An 18,403-nucleotide genomic window follows, 5' to 3' on the forward strand; every position below is an offset into this window, starting at 1 on the left:
GCTGCTTTCCTGAATGGACGTAAAGCTCTCTGCTTCCCAGCATTTTCATCCATCTGGGCCCTATTCTTTTAGATTTCCTCCCCCACCCCATGCTTTTTAAGGAGCCACAGCTCACAGGCTATTTTGCTCCATGCCCACCACTAATTCTGTTAAAAGTATCGCTCCTCCAGCTCACACCCTCTTAGAAAAAGAACTAGATGCCTGAGCTGCTCTGCTCCCTCCCAGCCTTCCTGTTAAAGGAACAGCCGCACTTGAGCAGCTCCTCCCCCTCTACCCCAGACAGGAGGTCAAAAGCTCCCTGGCCCCACTCATTGCAACTTGCAGTGGGTGAGTGGGTTTTTCCATTCCCTGGTTTTATGACAGAGGTAAGAGCTGTGTCTCTTTAGCAGACCAGAATTCATTCCAATGGAATAAACCGTATCAATAAAATAAACGGCATATGTCCTTCACTGCAGTGCAGCCATTTCAAATGTCTCAGCTGCATTCACCGAAGCAAGAATTGTCCCAGAATAATTTTTTAGCAACATGCGGTCACACACGGCCTAGCAAATTGCACGTCAGCATTAGTGAGTACCTCAGACATGGCAAGCTGCATTACAGTGGCTTTCATTTGCACCATTCCATTCTGTTTTGCTCCAGCCATTTGCGTCCAGTAAAAACCATCAGGCCAGATGCTCTGCTGGTGTAAATCTGCGTTGCTGATGGAGTATCGCCAGTGGGGGTAACGTGTTCATGTGGATTACACCGTGTTCATGTGGATTACACACAGCTGGTTTAAACCAACGGAGGTCTTCACCCCCATTAGCAGTTGGTCCACATAAGAGGTTCTGAGTCTCTTCCTTCTCCTGACTACTGGACTCTGGGCTGAATCCACAAAGGGTTTTAAGTGCTTAAGGGTATGCCTACACTACAATTAAAAACCCAAGGCTGGCCCATGCCAGCTGACTCGGGCTGTGGGGCTATTTAATTGCAGGGTAGATGTCCGGGCTTGGGCTGGAGTCTGGGCTCTAGGACCCTGCGATGTGGGAGGGTCCCAAAGCTCAGGCTCTGAGCCAGAATTTTTACACTGCAATTAAACAGCCTGTGAGCCCAAGTCAGCCAGCATGGGCCAGCCACAGCTGTTTAACTGCAGTGTAGACATATCCTAAGTCTCTTTGTTGATCTGGCCCTCAGGCCTTAAGCACAAATAGTAGAAGTTTGTGCTTTTAGATGAAGAGGTCCTGGGGTCAGTTCCCATTCAGTGGGGCATTGCATGAGGATCTGGCTCAGTGTCACAAGGCCTGACCTCTGGGAAAGCTCTGTCATTTGCATTTGTGCATGGTCACCTCAAGGAATAGATTTATCATTCAGACACCAGAATACGTTTCTTTTAGTTCAGTGTTTCTTATTAAGTTTCTTCAAATATCTGTGTAGGTGCTCAGATGGTCATTACAGATCTGACTACTCATGCTGAGCGTGCAGATGCATTAGGGAAGCTTGGACTTTGCTTTGGAATAGGAGTAATCATTGGATCATCTCTGGGTGGGACACTCAGCACAAAATTTGGGTAAGTGGTTGAGTTGTGTTTTACTTCTGTCATGCAGTTATAACAATTCATTCAGCTGCTGAGGGGTATTTTGTTCTCCCCTCATTTGATAATGTACAAACATATAACTCTTTCCTTATTCTTTGGGTGCAATTTTCAGCTGCCACTGCCTGATCTTGGGGCCAAATCAGCCCCTGGCACCAGTTAGAGCAGCCACAGGGTTTCTCTAACTTGCACTGGCTAGAATGGTCCTGTATTTCACTGGTCAGGGATCAGCAGAAGGCAGTACACTCCAAATCTGCTCCCTATCCTAGAATGCTTTCCATGCCCAATGGTCCCTGTACCAAGGGTCAGGAAGGGTTGGCAGCTCTACACCACTCCAGGATAACCCTGTGCTGGGGAAATACTCAGCCCCTTTGTGCAGCCCTGGTGGCACAAAATATCTTAAGGGCCAAGGATCAATCACTTTTGTCATCTGTTCCACTGTGTGTCACTATTTCTTGTTTTAAATAAGCCTAGTTGTAAATCCCCATTTCTGCAAGCTGGGCTAATATCCATGTCTCAGTTGCTCTAGAAGCAGCAATTATTAAAAAGTTAGTTAAAAGCTACAAGCAATCCTAGTCCAGGCTCTTGTCTTGACCCCGTAACTCCCTAAGCACTGAGGGCTGTGTGCATTGTGGAGCAACTTTACCAGTGTATTAAGTGCTATTTAAAAATGGTGTTGGTATAGCTTTAAATCTCAAGCAGGGTGAGGCTCACAAAATCACAACATTCTTAGAGGGATGCTTCATGTAATGTGGGACCTTAGGGAGGAGAGCAGAGCTTAAGAGGGCCTGGAGAGGGGGAGTGCGACAAATGAGGCAGTCTGCCCCCTCCAAAACAAGGATGAGTGAGTGTAACCCAAACTTGTCAAGTCTGATCGTTCCCAGGGCTCCTTCTAGAGCTTCGGGTAAACCCAATAGACATCTTTAAAAGTGTGTCTACACTTGCTGCTATAGAAAACCTTGATTTTTTTTTTTTAACAAGTTTGATAGTCTCCATTCAGTCAGGACCATCATGATCATCTAGTCTGACCTCCAGCACATCGCAGGCAACAGAACCGTGCCCACCCACTTCTGTAATAAATCCCTGCATGTCCTTCGGAATTAAGCACCTAAATATGTTTGAAGATCTGGGCCTTAGTCTCTCTGGGCCTCAGTTCCTGCATCTGTAAAATGGGGTTCATAGTCCCTCCCTGTTTCATAGGGGTGTTGTGAGGCTAAGTGCACCAGTGATTGTGAGGTACTCGAATGATATGATAATGGGAGCCAGATAAGTACCAAAGATAGCTAGATAGTCTTCCAAGTGGGAAAATCCTTCTGGACCTATTCTTGCATTCTCCTCCCGGTATAGCAGCCAGCACCGTTTTTCCTCAGCATTGTCCTCCTCCACAGTCACAAAAAAGAAAAAGGCCTGTATTTGATAAGGCCTCAGACTCTTACCCTTCGCAGCATGCTTTGTTAAAAGAGGTTGACAGGCAGACCTCCCTTCTCCCACTGTTTCACTGGAGCAAATTATCTGTGCACCCGTGGTGTGAGTTCAGTTCCCAGATAAGAACCAACTTCTTGATCTTTTCCACAGAACAGACTGCTCTAGTCTGATAGCACTAGGGAGGTGAGAGGTGACTCATCTTTCTCTCAGGAGGCAGAATGACCCAAGTTCCCATGATTCTTCCACATGTATTCTTAAATATTTTATGTGGCGAAAGAGTTAACAGTAGTTGAGAATTCTTGTTACTAGAAGAAATCAAAATTGCTAATAAGTCTTTCGCAAAAAGAAAAGGAGGACTTGTGGCACCTTAGAGACTAACAAATTTATTTGAGCATAAGCTTTCGTGAGCTACAGCTCACTGCATCGGATGCATTCAGGGGAAAATTCAGTGGGGAGATTTATATACACAGAGAACATGAAACAATGGGTGTTACCATACATACTGTAAGGAGATCACTTGAGGTGAGCTATTACCAGCAGGAGAGCGGGGGGGAACGGGGACTTTTTGTCGTGATAATCAAGGTGGGCCATTTCCAGCAGTTGACAAGAACGTCTAAGGAACAGTGGGGGGTGGGCGGGGGAATAAACATGGGGAAATGGTTTTATTTTGTGTAATGACGCATCCACTCCCAGTTTCTATTCAAGCCTAAGTTACTTGTATCCAGTTTGCAAATTAATTCCAATTCAGCAGTCTCTCATTGGAGTCTGTTTTTGAAGTTTTTTTGTTGAAGAATTGCAACTTTTAGGTCTGTAATCGAGTGACCAAAGAGATTGAAGTGTTCTCCAACTGGTTTTTGAATGTTATAATTCTTGACGTCTGATTTGTGTCCATTTATTCTTTTACGTAGAGACTGTCCAGTTTGACCAATGTACATGGCAGAGGGGCATTGCTGGCACATGATGGCATATATCACATTGGTGGATGTGCAGGTGAACGAGCCTCTGATAGTGTGGCTGATGTGATTAGGCCCTATAATGGTGTCCCCTGAATAGATATGTGGACACAGTTGGCAACGGGCTTTGTTGCAAGGATAGGTTCCTGGGTTAGTGGTTCTGTTGTGTGGTGTGTGATTGCTGGTGAATATTTGCTTCAGGTTGGGGGGCTGTCTGTAAGCAAGGACTGGCCAGTCTCCCAAGATCTGTGAGAGTGATGGATCATCCTTCAGGATAGGCTGTAGATCCTTGATGATGCACTAGTTGGGGGCTGAAGGTGATGGCTAGTGGCGTTCTGTTATTTTCTTTGTTGGGCCTGTCCTGTAGTAGGTGACTTCTGGGTACTCTTCTGGCTCTGTCAATCTGTTTCTTCACTTCAGCAGGTGGGTATTGTAGTTGTAAGAACACTTGATAGAGATCTTGTAGGTGTTTTTCTCTGTCTGAGGGGTTGGAGCAAATGCAGTTGTATCCTAGAGCTTGGCTGTAGAGAATGGATCATGTGGTGTGGTCTGGATGAAAGCTGGAGGCACGTAGGTAGGCATAGAGGTCAGTAGGTTTCCGGTATAGGGTGGTGTTTATGTGACCATCGCTTATTAGCACCATAGTGTCCAGGAAGTGGATCTGTTGTGTGGACTGGTCCACGCTGAGGTTGATGGTGGGATGGAAATTGTTGAAATCATGGTGGAATTCCTCAAGGGCTTCTTTTCCATGGGTCCAGATGATGAAGATGTCATCAATGTAGTGTGAGTAGGGGTGTTAGGGGACGAGAGCTGAGGAAGCGTTGTTCTAAGTCAGCCATAAACATGTTGGCATACTGTGGGGCCATGTGGGTACCCATAGCAGTGCTGCTGATTTGAAGGTATACATTGTCCCCAAATGTGAAATAGTTATGGGGTTCAGCCACCAGGTTTGCCGTGACATCATCGGGGATACTGTTCCTGACGGCTTGTAGTCCATCTTTGTGTGGAATGTTGGTGTAGAGGGCTTCTACATCCATAGTGGCTAGGATGGTGTTTTCAGGAAGATCACCAATGAATTGTAGTTTCCTCAGGAAGTCAGTGGTGTCTCAAAGATAGCTGGGAGTGCTGGTAGCGTAGGGCCTGAGGAGGGAGTCTACATAGCCAGACAATCCTGGTGTCAGGGTGCCAATGCCTGAGATGATGGGGCGTCCAGGATTTCCAGGTTTATGGATCTTGGGTAGCAGATAGAATACCCCTAGTCAGGGTTCCAGGGGTGTGTCTGTGCGGATTTGTTCTTGTGCTTTTTCAGGGAGTTTCTTGAGCAAATGCTGTAGTTTCTTTTGGTAACCCTCAGTGGGATCAGAGGGTAATGGCTTGTAGAAAGTGGTGTTGGAGAGCTGCCTAGCAGCCTCTTGTTCATATTCCGACCTATTCATGATGACGACAGCACCTCGTTTGTCAGCCTTTTTGATTATGATGTCAGAGTTGTTTCTGAGGCTGTGGATGGCATTGTGTTCTGCACGGCTGAGGTTAAGGGGCAAGTGATGCTGCTTTTCTACAGTTTCAGCCCGTGCACGTCGGCGGAAGCACTCTATGTAGAAGTCCAGTCTGTAGTTTCAACCTTCAGGAGGAGTCCATCCAGAATCCTTCTTTTTGTAGTGTTGGGGTAGGAAGGTCTCTGTGGGTTAGTATGTTGTTCAGAGGTGTGTTGGAAATATTCCTTGAGTCGGAGATGTCGAAAATAGGATTCTAGGTCACCACAGAATTCTGTCATGTTTGTGGGGGTGGAGGGGCAGAAGGAGAGGCCCCGAGATAGGACAGATTCTTCTGCTGGGCTAAGAGTATAGTTGGATAGATTAACAATATTGCTGGGTGGGTTAAGGGAACCATTGTTGTGGCCCCTTGTGGCATATAGTAGTTTAGATACTTTAGTGTCCTTTTTCTTTTGTAGAGAAGAAAAGTTTGTGTTGTAAATGGCTTGTCTAGTTTTTGTAAAGTCCAGCCACGAGGAAGTTTGTGTGGAAGGTTGTTTTTTTATGAGAGTATCCATTTTTGAGAGCTCATGCTTAATCTTTCCCTGTTTGCTGTAGAGGATGTTGATCAGGTGGTTCCGCAGTTCCTTTGAGAGCGTGTGGCACAAGCTGTCAGCATAGTCTGTGTGGTATGTAGATTGTAAGTCTTTGTCCACTTGATGCCACTGTTGACCTGCAGTCATTCTTCTCATGCTGTAGTAGTTGGGTTCCATACATGACAGTTATAATCTCTGTTCATATTGTTTGGTTTTATTTTGATGAATCTGGGCACCATTTACTTAATTAAACATTTAAGCAATTTAATTAAAAATTCCATTTTCATGAACTTAGTGATTCTTCAGGATATTACTGAGGCAAATAGCTTAGAAAGATGCACGAAAGGTTTGACATTGATTTGAGTAGGAGCCATATCTACAGTTACACTAAATCCACTACGAGGGCTAGAAATCCCTTTTCTTCAGAACACTGAGGGGCTGATTAAATTCTCACTGAAGCCAGTGGAAGGATGGCCACTGATTTCAATCGGCATTGGATCAGGCCCTTAATAATCAACATCCGAAGTCAGGAAAATCTTTTCCCAGTAGTATAGCACTGCAAAACAATGTGCACTCTAATATGCTTCCCAGTGTCAAAGACTGGATACTCTACATGGGCCATGACCAGTTCTGGTATTGAAAATCCTATTTTTTGTCTACCTTCCTTTGGTTTGTGTTATGCTTCCATTTGTCTGCAGTTGGCACAGTACTATGAATTACTTTTGACCTTGATAATATATATAGGATGACAAAGCAGTAGAAAACATCATGTTTGATATTCTATGGTACGGTGAAAGTGCTGCTAAAATCTCTGTTCTGTATCTACATATTGGCAGCATTCATTTCATTTAAATGGCACAGTCAATCAGTGGAACTCATTGCTAGGGGATGTTGTGAAGGCCAAAATTATAATTGCGCTCAAAAAAGAATTGGATAAGTTCATGAAGGATAGGTCCATCAATGGGAATTAGCCAAGATGGTCAGGGATACAACCCCATGCTCTGAATGTCCCTAAGCCTCTGACTGCCAGATACTTGGACTGGACAACAGGGGATGGATCACTCAGTAATTGCCCTGTTCTGTTTGTTCACTCTGAAGCATCTGACAGCCACTGTCAGAAGACAGGATACTGGGCTAGATGGAGGGTCTGACCCAGTATGGCCGTTCTTATGTTAGATGGCTTTGAAAAGAACCTCAGTTGTGGCTTTTGCATCCTTACAACTTCAACCCTTCAACTTCTTAATTCTTTGTGGTCTTTGCCTATAATTCAGTTCTACGTATTTGAAGCTATGATTTAGTATGATCCATTGTTCAGCAGTTATACAGTTCAATTGAATGAAAATTGGGAAAACCTCTAATTCAGGGGTTGTCTGGATCTGAAAGGGCAAATAGTTGTCACTGGATATGGATGTGTGATACTCTTGCATGCTCATAAGTGGACTTTCTCACGCAGTGTGGTCAGTTTGTCTTTTCACAAGCATTAATTGCCAAAAAGCAAAAATTGTCATAGATTGTCTGCTTTAATCATGACTGTAGGTCATGTGCACTTATATAAACAGAATGCCAAATTTGGATGGAACCTTCCTTTAGGGGAAATTGGCAGGATTGTGGGTTTTTCATTTTCCTTTGGGTATCTCTCAGCCCATTGTTTTCATGTCATTGCAAGTGTGTATCTGGGGACATTGCTGGACTTATTTAACTAGATACTTGTGTGGCTCCCAGCACTTACTATACAAACACCTTTCCATCTTGTGCTTCAATGCCACTTTTTGTCTGTTTGTCAAAAGAAGTTTTCATATCTACGATGCTTTTCATTCAGCACTGTCAGCCCTGGTTTGAAAATGTCCCCTAACAATATACCAGCTATTAGTCCACATATTACAGTACAGAAGAGGTGTACTTTAAAAGGGAAGGGATTGGAACACACTTTTGCCATACAATGTTTTGCCGGTAATGCACACTAGAGGGCACCAATGTTTTGAAAAGATTGCTGGAATGCTCTGCTCTCTTGCCAATATGGGATGTCCTGAAAGGGCTGACTTCCAGGGTTTTCTGCTCTGACTTCAGACTCCTCATCCCTTTTGGATTCTGAGAGGAAAATTCTGTGATGCCTGTCCCTACTATTTGCTGTCATGTGTTGCCTGAGTTAGACTGTTTTCTCTGCTCATTTTGCTCACAATACGAAGATTTGAATCTTCAAGGTCAAGACTTTAAAAAGCAACATTTTTCAGGTCTTGGGTGCCCAACTTGAGACACTTTAAAGGGGCCTGATGTGCAGAGGACAGGTGCTCAGCACTGTCTGAATAGCAGGCCTCTGAAATGTGTCTCATGTTGGTCACCCAGAATCACTAGTCACTTTGGAAAATCCTTGACCCTTATTTTTTGAAAACTTTGGACTTATCTACACATGGTTATATCTGATTAACTTCCCCTGGTTAACTCCATGGGTGGACACTCTTATTCAGGAATACAAGTGCTCCCAGAGCAACACAGTGGCCAAAAGGGCTAAAGTAATCCTTGGATGTATAAACAAGGGACTCTTGTCTCTTGAGTAGGAGTGGAGGGGTTATTTTACTTCTATATTTGGCACGGGTGTGACCGCTGCTGAATACTGTATCCAGTTCTGGTGTCCACAGTTTAAGAAGTATGTTGAAAAATTGGAGAAGGTTCCGAGAAGAGCCACAAGAAAGATAAAAGGATTGGAAAACATGCTTTATAGTGATAGACGCAAAGTGCTTAATCTCTATGTGTCATAACAAAGAGAGTTAAGGGTTGACTTGATTACAGTACCTACGTGGGGAACAAATATTCAATAATGGGCCCGTCAGCCTAGGAGTTCGAGATTTAACAAGTTCCAGTGTCTGGAAGTTGAAGTGAAACAAATTCGGATTGGAAATAAGGTATACATTTGTAACCATGAGGGTAATTTAACCATTGGAACAATTTAATAAGGGTTGTAGTGGATTCTCCTTCACTGGCAATTTTAAAATCAAGACTGGGTGTTTTTCTAAAAGAGATGCTGTAGTTCAAACAGGAATTATTTTGGGGGAAGTCCTAAATTCTGTGTTATACAGGAGGTCAGACTGGATGATCACAATGGTCCCTTCTGGCCTTAGAATCTATTAATCTAGAGGGAGTTAATAAGGAATAATTCCGTGTGTAGACAAGCCCTTACACTAGCAAAGGTGAACTGGAGCCAGTTCTGGTAAAATCACTCCTCTTTGATTTCAGCTCTTATGGAAATCTCTTGAAGTTGTTGTTTCACCTCTATCCTATGGAGGGCAGCTTTGGCTAATAAGTCTGTCTTAGTAGCTGGCTGCTCCTTGGCATCTATGTGGGAAACATACTAGCAAGAACCTTATCCAAGGCCATAGGGTCCGTGACACTAGGAATAATAGTCTGATTTTTAAACAACATGTTTAGTGCCGGAGAAATGTGCTGAGAGACTGCCCTCTTATTTATTCACAGGCTAGCTACATCACAGGCTATAAGCATGAAGTATAAACTTTCCCACCCTGTGCCTCAATCCTGACCCAGATGTGTGCTCTAAAGATGAGAGAGTAGTCCTGCCTCTATGCTAATTCAATCATTGTCCCTGCAGCTGAGGTAGACGACAATTGCTAACTGTGGTGGTAAATTTTGCAATGTGAACACTTGTCCAGTAGCAACTGAACGAAGACCACCAAACAGCCTTCTAAAAATCACTACAGACCTCGGCTGTGTTTCAGCCATCATCTTTGAGGTGCAAGGCTCCATGTCCCATTACAAATAACACAGCCATCCATTACCATGGAAATACATCAGTCCAGTTAAATCCCACCGACTGGTTCCTAACCGTACCCCAAACCTCTTCACGCCTTGCTCTGGCAGTGAGGTTGTGACATATGCTAAGCAGTTCTAGTACACTGTGTCCTCCTAACACTCCCCGTTGGTAAGAGAAGGCTCCAGTTGTATTTTTATTGGCATAATCACTTAAGCTTTCACAAGCTTCATTTTTTAGAGAAAAATGAGCACAGTCCCCTTGCCATTAAGGAAAGTGCTTTGTTGTGATATCACAGAAGAAGAATGTAACTGGAGTTTTCTGCATTTCCCTCCCCAAAGCTCGCCAATGTTCTCTTTTTGCTGTTTACAATATTATTCATATTTTTGGTGGTTAAATATTTGTGTGCTAGGGAGGGAGATGGAAATAATTGGCCCTATTCCGCAACTCGTATAATCTGGGGTAGGTCCAGTGTAATCAATGCTGAGGATCTAGTCCATTATGCTTTATACTCCGATAGCAACTTCAGTTTGTGCTTCTCAAAGCACTTTACAAACATTAATCAATTTATCCTCGCAACACCCCTCTGAGATAGGGAAATAGTTTATCCTCATTTTGCAGACAGGGAAGTGGTAGCACAGAGAAGCAGAGTGACTTGTTCAAAGTCTCACAGGGAGCTTGAGGCAGGGTCCCGCTTCCTGACCCCCACCCCCACCCCAAGTCCTAAACTGGAGTCAGAAGCCCTGTGTCTGCTTCTCTGCAAAATGAAAAATTTGTTTACTTATCACCTAAACTGCATGAAGCTGTAGCCAAGGAGCTGTGATGGTTAGAACTGGTGGTGGCTTTCCAGTGTCATCTGGATGAATCTCTTGTCACTTAAGGGATCTGCTACTGTATCACTTTGCTGGGGATTCTCACCCCAAGCACAGCCCTTCCCACCCACCTGCATACAAACAGTATACAAACAGGTGAAGCGTGGCTGCCGTTTAGCAGCAGCCAACAATGCTGTACAACAGTTTGCAACAGGAACTGAAGAACGTTCTACCACTGGAAACATGGGACAGGACAGGGGTTGCTTTTAGAAGGTAATCACCCAAATGAAACGTTAGCTAAAAGACAGTGGTCTTTAAAACAGTGACTTGGGAAGGCCAGACCCTCAGCTGGTATAAATCAGCATAGCTTCTTTGGAGCTAGGAAGATTTACACCAGCTGAGGGTTTGGGCCAGGTTCTTTAATTACGATGAGCAGTCGAGCTTTACGTTCCTCAGAATTGTTTCATTTTTGTGTATTGTTTTTTGCTAAAGTCTTTTTCTGTTCATCTACCAACTAGATTAGAACTGAGTAAAACCAGGATATAAATGCCTAGATGGAACAGGGCAGGTTGGTTGCATAATATTTTGTTTCAGGGCTATTGAGTTAGTATGAAAGAATGAGGTGGGAATGGTTTCCAAAGGTGGAATGATGAGCCTGGGTAGTGCAATTACATGGACTTCATCCCTTCTTCTGAGACTGTAATTCATGATGACCAGTCTCTCTTTTAACAAGATCATAATGAATGATCTTTGTTTCATGACCCTGGATTTGTCTGCTTTTTACTGAAAGGGAGAGGTTTCTTAATCTTAGTGACTTGTTTTTAGACATAAATGTCTTGGAACAATTATTCTGTTGAATTCAGGATGTTCCTAGCCAAACCCCCTTGGTCTCTTATTAAATGTTATTGCAGTGGGATTTTGGCTTTTTTTTTTTTTTGCCAAGCTATTCTTCTTCTTCCTCAAGGGGGAAAGAAGGAGGTTGTTTGCCTGCAGTAGAGAATCATATTTCTTTCCCGTAACGCAGCTGAACAATGTTCCTATGGGGAATTTTGTGGAATTTCTCATTGCTTCTCGCTTGTGCTGGAGGAATGGAAAGTCTGTGGGTGGTTTAAACAGTTGAAGATGGGAACCAAGAATTGAACATGGCAAAGGGTCATGGGCCTGCACTCTATTTCTAGACAATAGTGACCATTCTGGCAGCTGGAATCTCTCTTGCTCACTTCCAATAGGAACCCTGGTATTTCTCAGCCTGGGATGATGATGTTGATTAGCCGAGCAGCTTGCGTTGGTGACAACTGGCACAAACATTCCTTTGTTCTTTGTCAAGCAACTTTGGAGGGTAAGTTCCTTGTGGCTGATGTCCAGTCTGCCAATAAATTGTATTGTACTGGCATCTCAGCGCAGGCTTGTCATAGTAGTTCCTGCTCCTTGCCACTGCACAGGAAAGGGGGAGTGAATAATGGGCTGTTTTGTCAAGTGGAACTATGATTGGAGTTGAAATAGAGACGCCTTTGGAGCTGAGTTAACTCTTCAGAGACTGCAAACACATGCAGTCTCTCCTCCACAGCATTTATTTGGCTGGCAATCAGGGCAAACCAGGATCCTAAGGGTTAAAGTAATTTGCACCAAAGTGCAAATCTCTCTCCCCTCTCTGTTCATTTTGCATGGTGATGATTTGAATTTTAGAGGCTGTGGTCTCAATATGACTTTGGGGGCCGCATTAGTCCTAGCCTTTTGGGGAAGAAAACATGAGTAGCGTCAGCTCTGGCCTCTTGGGCTAGGAAAAGGAGACGTGAGGGCCGACTTCTTTCGGGGGCAGTAAATGTCCTTGCTTTCGAAGCCTTTGCTAATTAGCATGGGGAATAATAGTACACCGTAATGGTTTAAAGTATCAACATCTGTAACCATGAGGTAAGACTTGTGTTTGATTAAAGCAGCTTAGAATGTAGTCATGGGCAGAGAGGGGCCTCCTGTCAACCTACTGCTGTCTACACTGAGGATTAGCTCAGTATAACGGTTACTGTCGAGTGTGGATGTTTCACCCCCTGAGCTACATAGTTGTACCAACCTAATTTCCTAGTGTAGAGCAGGCCACACATTAGAGTTGCCAGCCTGGCTGTGCTGAGTCTGAGGGGATTGCCTGCCTTCTCCTCTGTAGTCCACACACCTGCTGACAGGCACCCCTCCCTGTTTCATAACTGACATTTCAGATAAATGTTTCCTCTTTTCAGGGAGCTACCCAGCATGAATGAGGCTAAGTGCAAGATAAGAGACTGCATCATTCATTCATTAAAAACCTAGCTCCTTTGTGTGGCTGTTTAAGTTCATGCAATGAAAAACCCACATGCAGTGGCTGCAGAAACACAGCACCTCTCCTAGCAAGAGAGCTCACAATCACGGCAACATTATGCCTATTTCTTAAATAAGTCCCACCCTGGTGATTTTTACAGTCCCATCTATGTCTTTGATACTGTACAATACAATTCAGCTTTATTTCATACTGTGTCTTTCAGACTGCACCCCGAAAAGGCATCAAATGCTATCCAGTAATCCAGTTTGAGACAACAGCCGGTGAGGGGAGGAAAAATTAAGAGGGTGTAGGCAAGGGAGACAGAGCAGAGATGGAGTTGCAACATTTGGATGTTGTTCTGAATTTCAAACCCCCACATTCTGTCCAAAGTTCAGTTGCAGGGTTTGGTGTAGGCTCATCTCGGCTGGGAGGAAAGAGGTCGTCAACTGAGATTTTTAATAGCCCAGGGCCACAGAGGGAACCAGTGTCAGCACTGTGATTAGAGCTCAGGAGCCCTAGGTACCCAATCTTGTGGTCACACTACCCCTCTTGGTCTGGGTAACAGGTTTGAGTGGAAATACCAACCTGGCTGAACCAGGTCTGCCAAGCTGAACCCAGATATTGCATGGGTTCTTTTGGGCACAACATGGTGATGTGATGTTCGCTAAGAAGAGCCTGCTGTCTGGTGGGAGCGGGCAAGGAGAAGAGAGCAGGCCAACTCTTTCCTTATGTGGCTGGCTCTCTTCTGCCACCCAGGCTTCAGAAATGGGATACACCAGGGTGTGGGTATGTTTGGACTGGTGTCATCATATAGATCAGTTTGAGTTTTTCCATCCCTAGTATGCTTGAAAACTAGCACAGATTGTATGCCATGCTTTCCACATCTGTGAATATGTTACCTACCTAAGTGTATCTGAAATCATTCAAATGGTGCAATACCAGTCAACAACATGGGAGATCCCAGCCTGGCTCTCAACCCCTGGAAAGTAAAAAGCTGAGTTGTCAGTGAGTGCAGTCCTTTTCACTTCATCGCACGCTGGGTGTAGTTAAAGGATCTGTGTACCCTCGACCTATCCTCTGTCTGGGGTAAAGGTGTTGCATTGTAATTATATCAGGGGAAGAAAGATTAGGAAATGGAGAGAAATGTGCCAGGGAGTGAAGGGAAAGGAGAACCCTCAATCTTTTCCAGCCTAGGCCATGGGACAGGAAAGTCCTGCTTTGCAAAATGGGGGTGTCATGCTTGTATTCAGAAAGTGAGTGGATGGAGGATGAGTGTAGCAATCTTATTTTAGTGCAGAGGTGGGCAAACTACAGCCCGCGGGCCACATCCAGCCTGTGGGGCCGTCCTGCCCGGCCCTTGAGCTCCCAGCCGGGGAGGCTAGCCCCTGCTGTCCCCCCTCTCCCGCAGCCTCAGCTCACTGCGCCACCAGCGTTCTGGCCCGCTGCTCCTGTGGGGGAGCACGGTGGCTGCGAACTCCTGCTGTTCTGAGTGGCATGGTAAGGGGGCGGGGAGTGGGGAGGTTGGATAAGGGGCAAAGGGTTCCGGGGGGGGGGCAGTCAGGGGACAGGGAGTAGAGGGCAATTGGATGGGATGGGGAGCAGGGGAGGTTGGAAAGGGCGTGGGGTCCTGGGGAGGGTTGGGGGCAGTGATGAGCTGCCAAAATCTTAACTTCCCTCCTCACCCCATGAGGGGGTCGTTGCCCACCCCTGCCCCCCGGGACTCCTGCCCCATCCACCCCCCTCCCCTGTCTGCCCCCAGAACCGGGCAGGAGGGTCTCGTAGGCCATCATAGTGGGTGCCCACCCCACCCCTAAGAACCAGAGGTACCTGCCGGGGGGCAAGGTGGGGAGTCCCGGAGGTGCTTACCTGGGGCGGCTCCCAGGAAGCATCCAGCAGGTCCCTCTGGCTCCTTGGGGCGGGGGAGCGTAGCTAGGGGAGGAGCGGCCGCTCCCCCACTGATCACATCAAAAGTGGCACCTTAGGCGCCGACTCCCTGGGTGCTCTGGGGCTGGAGCACCCACGGGGAAAATTGGTGGGTGCAGAGGACCCACTGGCAGCTCCCCACTCTGTGCCTGGCCCCAGATCACCTCCTCTCCACCTCCGCCTCCTCCCCTGAAAGCACCGCCCTGCTCTGCTTCTCTGTGCCCCCCTGGCTTCCCACGAATCAGCTGTTCAGCGGGAAGCCGGGGGAGGCTGAGAAGTAGGCAGTGGCTTCCCGCTCAAGCCCAGGGAGGCGGAGGTGAGCTGGGGTGGGGAATGGTTCCCCTGTGTGCCACCCCCCCATTACCTGCTGCGGCGCAGGCGGCCCTCCTCGCCCCCCCGCCCCAGCTCACCTGCGCATCCCTGGTCCTGAGCAGGAAGCCGTGGCCTGCTTCTCAGCCTGCCCCGGCTTCCCGCGCGAATCAGCCGTTCGGCGGGAAGTGGGGTGGGGGGACAGATAAGCGGGGGGGGGGGGGCAGAGAAGCAGGCGGCAGCTTCATACTCAGGCCGAGGGTGGCGGAGGTGAGCTGGGGCGGGGAGCAGTTCTCCTGCACGCCCCCCCTCCCCTGGGGTTACCTGCTGCAGCACGGGCGGCCCTCCTCGCACCCCCACCCCGCCCCAGCTCACCTGCGCATCCCGGGACCTGAGCAGGAAGCTGGCGGCCTGCTTCTCAGTCTGCCCCGGCCTCCCGCGTGAACAGCTGATTCGCGGGAACCCTGGCGGGGCGGAGAAGCAGAGCGGGGGCGGTGCATTCAAGGGAGGAGGAGGAGCCAGAGCGGAGGTGAGCTGGGGCTGGGGGTGGGACAGGGAGCTGCCGGTGGGTGCTCTGCACCCACCAAATTTTCCCCTTGGGTGCACTAGGGCTGGAGCACCCGTGGAGGTGGCGCCTAAGGCACCACTTTTGGCCGGTTAAATTTAGAAGCCCTTTTAGAACCGGTTGTCCCTCGCAGAACAACCGGTTCTAAAAGGGCTTCTAAATTTAACAACCGGTTCTAGCGAACTGGTGCGAACTGGCTCCAGCTCACCACTGGTTGGGGGGTGTGTGGATGGGGTTGGGGCAGTCAGGGGACAGGGAACAGGGGGGGTTGGATAGGGGGTGGAGTCCCAGGGGGGCCTATCAGAGGGCGGGGGTGTGGATAGGGGTCAGGGCAATCAGGGGACAGGCAGCAGGAAGGGTTGGATGGGGGGGTCCCGGGGGTGGGGGTCCCGGGAGGGGGTGGTCAGGGGACAAGAGCAGGAGGGGTTGGATGGGTTGGGGGTTCTGAGGGGGGCAGTCAGCGGGTGGGAAGTGGGAGGGGGCGGATAGGGGGTGGGGGCCAGGCTGTTTGGGGAGGCACAGCCTTCCCTACCCGGCCCTCCATACAGTTTCGCACCCCGATGTGGCCCTCGGGCCAGAAAGTTTGCCCACCCCTGTTTTAGTCCCTAGACTCCAGCCAACAGTCAGTGTGTTTCGTAGGTTTCCTTTGCTGAGTAATTATGATATTTAAGCAGCCTCACACCTAGGCTTTGAAAATGTAGCGTCTCTTGGAGGTTATGGATCACACTCGGGTATTTATCTGGATATAGCTTTCAAGAAAACTATGTCGATAGGGCAGCAGTTGTGAAGCCTTGTTGTGATGGAAAGAGCTAGAAACCTGGAAATAATAAAAATGTAATTAGAGAGGATTATATGGAAAGACCAAAATACTCCTGGCTGGATTCTGGTCTGAGGTTGATGGGAATAGCATGCAAATATCAGAGAGTACTATTTAACCCTCGATATGCAGGCTGTGCAGTATTCCCCAGTGTCTACTCGTTACTCACTAGAGCTACATTTGGCCTTCTCACGAATGGAAAATGTCATGACTGGACTGCCACTCTGGCAGTGTCGCTAGGGCTCAAATGGAGGGGAAAATACTGTTTCTTTGTTAACGCAAAACAGCGAGGAAGGATGGCCTTGTGACTCAGGCACTGAACTAGGACTTGGGAGATCTTGGATCGATGCCCATCTCTGCCACAGACTTCCTGTGTAACCTTGGGAAAGTCACTTAATCTCTGCTTCCGTTCCCCACCTGTAAATGGGGACAATAATACTTCCTTTGTGTATTTAACTGTAAACTTTATGGTGCAGGGCCGGCCTTTTACTATGCATGTATGCAATGCCTAAAAAAATGGGACCTTTTTCTCAGTTGGAGCTTCTACATGCTACGTAATACAATAATTACTACCTGAGAGGGAAGGAGAGAAGTTGAACTGGGAGTCCTCCTTGTTGAACATTTAACGTTGGAGGCTCAGTTGTTAAATGGCAAAGCCTCCTTGCTGCTATCCAATTCTTCTTTCCCTTTTAGTCCACTTCTGTTCCCAGGTTAAAGGCACAGTAGTATTTGTATAAGAAAATGAGAAATGTGTGACCCTTAGTATGAACTGCATTCAGCTTGAAGGGCTCAGCAGAGGGTTTTGTTTCATCACGATTCCCTTGTGAAAAATTCCTGTTGACCAATACACCAATACAGCCTTTAAGAACTGTGTATACCAAAGGTATGTGAAACATCCAGACCGTGAATACTTTCTTTGCCGTTGGGGGCCAAAGAGGTTTCTGAATGGCTTGTCTCCAAGATCACCAGAGCGTGTAGTTCCTGTTGAAGCTTGTCTTTCACCTGAATAATGACATGTCAGACCAACAGGAGGGGGAAAAAAAGTGCTTGGAGGTGTCAGGAGAGACTCACTCAGTGCAGCGTTTGTATTGCAAAACCTCTCACTCCTGCTGTGGCCAAATCCTGCCCTAAGCTGAGCTGGTGCACTGTGGGGAAGAAGATGTAGGAAGTCTCCTCTCTTCCCCCAGTCACCGTGCATTCACATAGCAACAAAGACAGGATTCTCACCTAACTCAGCTACAAGGGGCGGTGAGTGGTATGGGCCCGTGGTGCCCGTGCTCCAGGAATATTCAGAGCATGGGGGCCTGGCTCCACCAATGTTCGGGGCCCGGTCTCTCCCCCAGCCCCACCTGCCACCCCCGCATGCCTCCCCCAGAGCGTCTGCTGGCCCTGCCTGCCTGCCTCCCCCAGAAGTGGCTGGCACGTCCCTGAGGCCCCGGGGGGTGGGAGGAGTATCCGTGTGCTGCCCCCACCCCGAGTGCCAACTCTGCCATTGGAACTGCAGCCAATGGGAGCTGTGGAGGCGGTGCCTACAGGCAGCGACGTGTGGAGACCTCCACCCCTCCCCCCCGCCTAGGAGCTGCTGCTACAGGGGTGTGCGGGTTGCTTTCGGGAGCTGCCCGAGGTAAATGTTGCACCACTCACCCTCTCGTGCACCCCTGCCCCAGCCCAGAGCCTGCACCCTGCACCCAAACTTCCTCCCAGAGCCCACCTCCTGCACCCCAAATTCCTGCCCCAGCCCAGAGCTTGCACCCAAACTCCCTCCCAGAGCCTGAACCCCAACCCTCTGCCCCAGCCCAGATCCTGCACCCAGCACCCAAACTTCCTCCCAGAGCCTTAGGCAGGTGGGGCGGGGGAATGGGACTTGGTCCCATTCTGGGCCCACCAAAAATTATACAAATCTGCCGCCCC

The 18,403-nt window shown here is 47.7% G+C and overlaps 1 protein-coding gene across 4 annotated transcripts in view; it reads left to right on the forward strand.

Annotated features, from left to right (window-relative positions):
* The window catches only part of SLC67A1 (solute carrier family 67 member 1), a 135,926-nt gene that overhangs the window by 41,257 nt on the left and 76,266 nt on the right, over nucleotides 1-18,403 (forward strand). For 3 of the 4 annotated variants that reach the window (XM_075129331.1, XM_075129333.1, XM_075129332.1), the window contains one exon: nucleotides 1,414-1,546. The exons of the other annotated variant lie outside the window; for it this stretch is intronic. In XM_075129331.1, the coding sequence (XP_074985432.1) occupies nucleotides 1,414-1,546 (133 nt within the window). The remainder of the gene's footprint in view (nucleotides 1-1,413; nucleotides 1,547-18,403) is intronic. 4 annotated transcript variants of the gene reach the window in all.

Source organism: Caretta caretta, chromosome 6 (genome assembly GCF_965140235.1).
Source record: "Caretta caretta isolate rCarCar2 chromosome 6, rCarCar1.hap1, whole genome shotgun sequence".
NCBI lineage: Eukaryota > Metazoa > Chordata > Testudines > Cheloniidae > Caretta > Caretta caretta.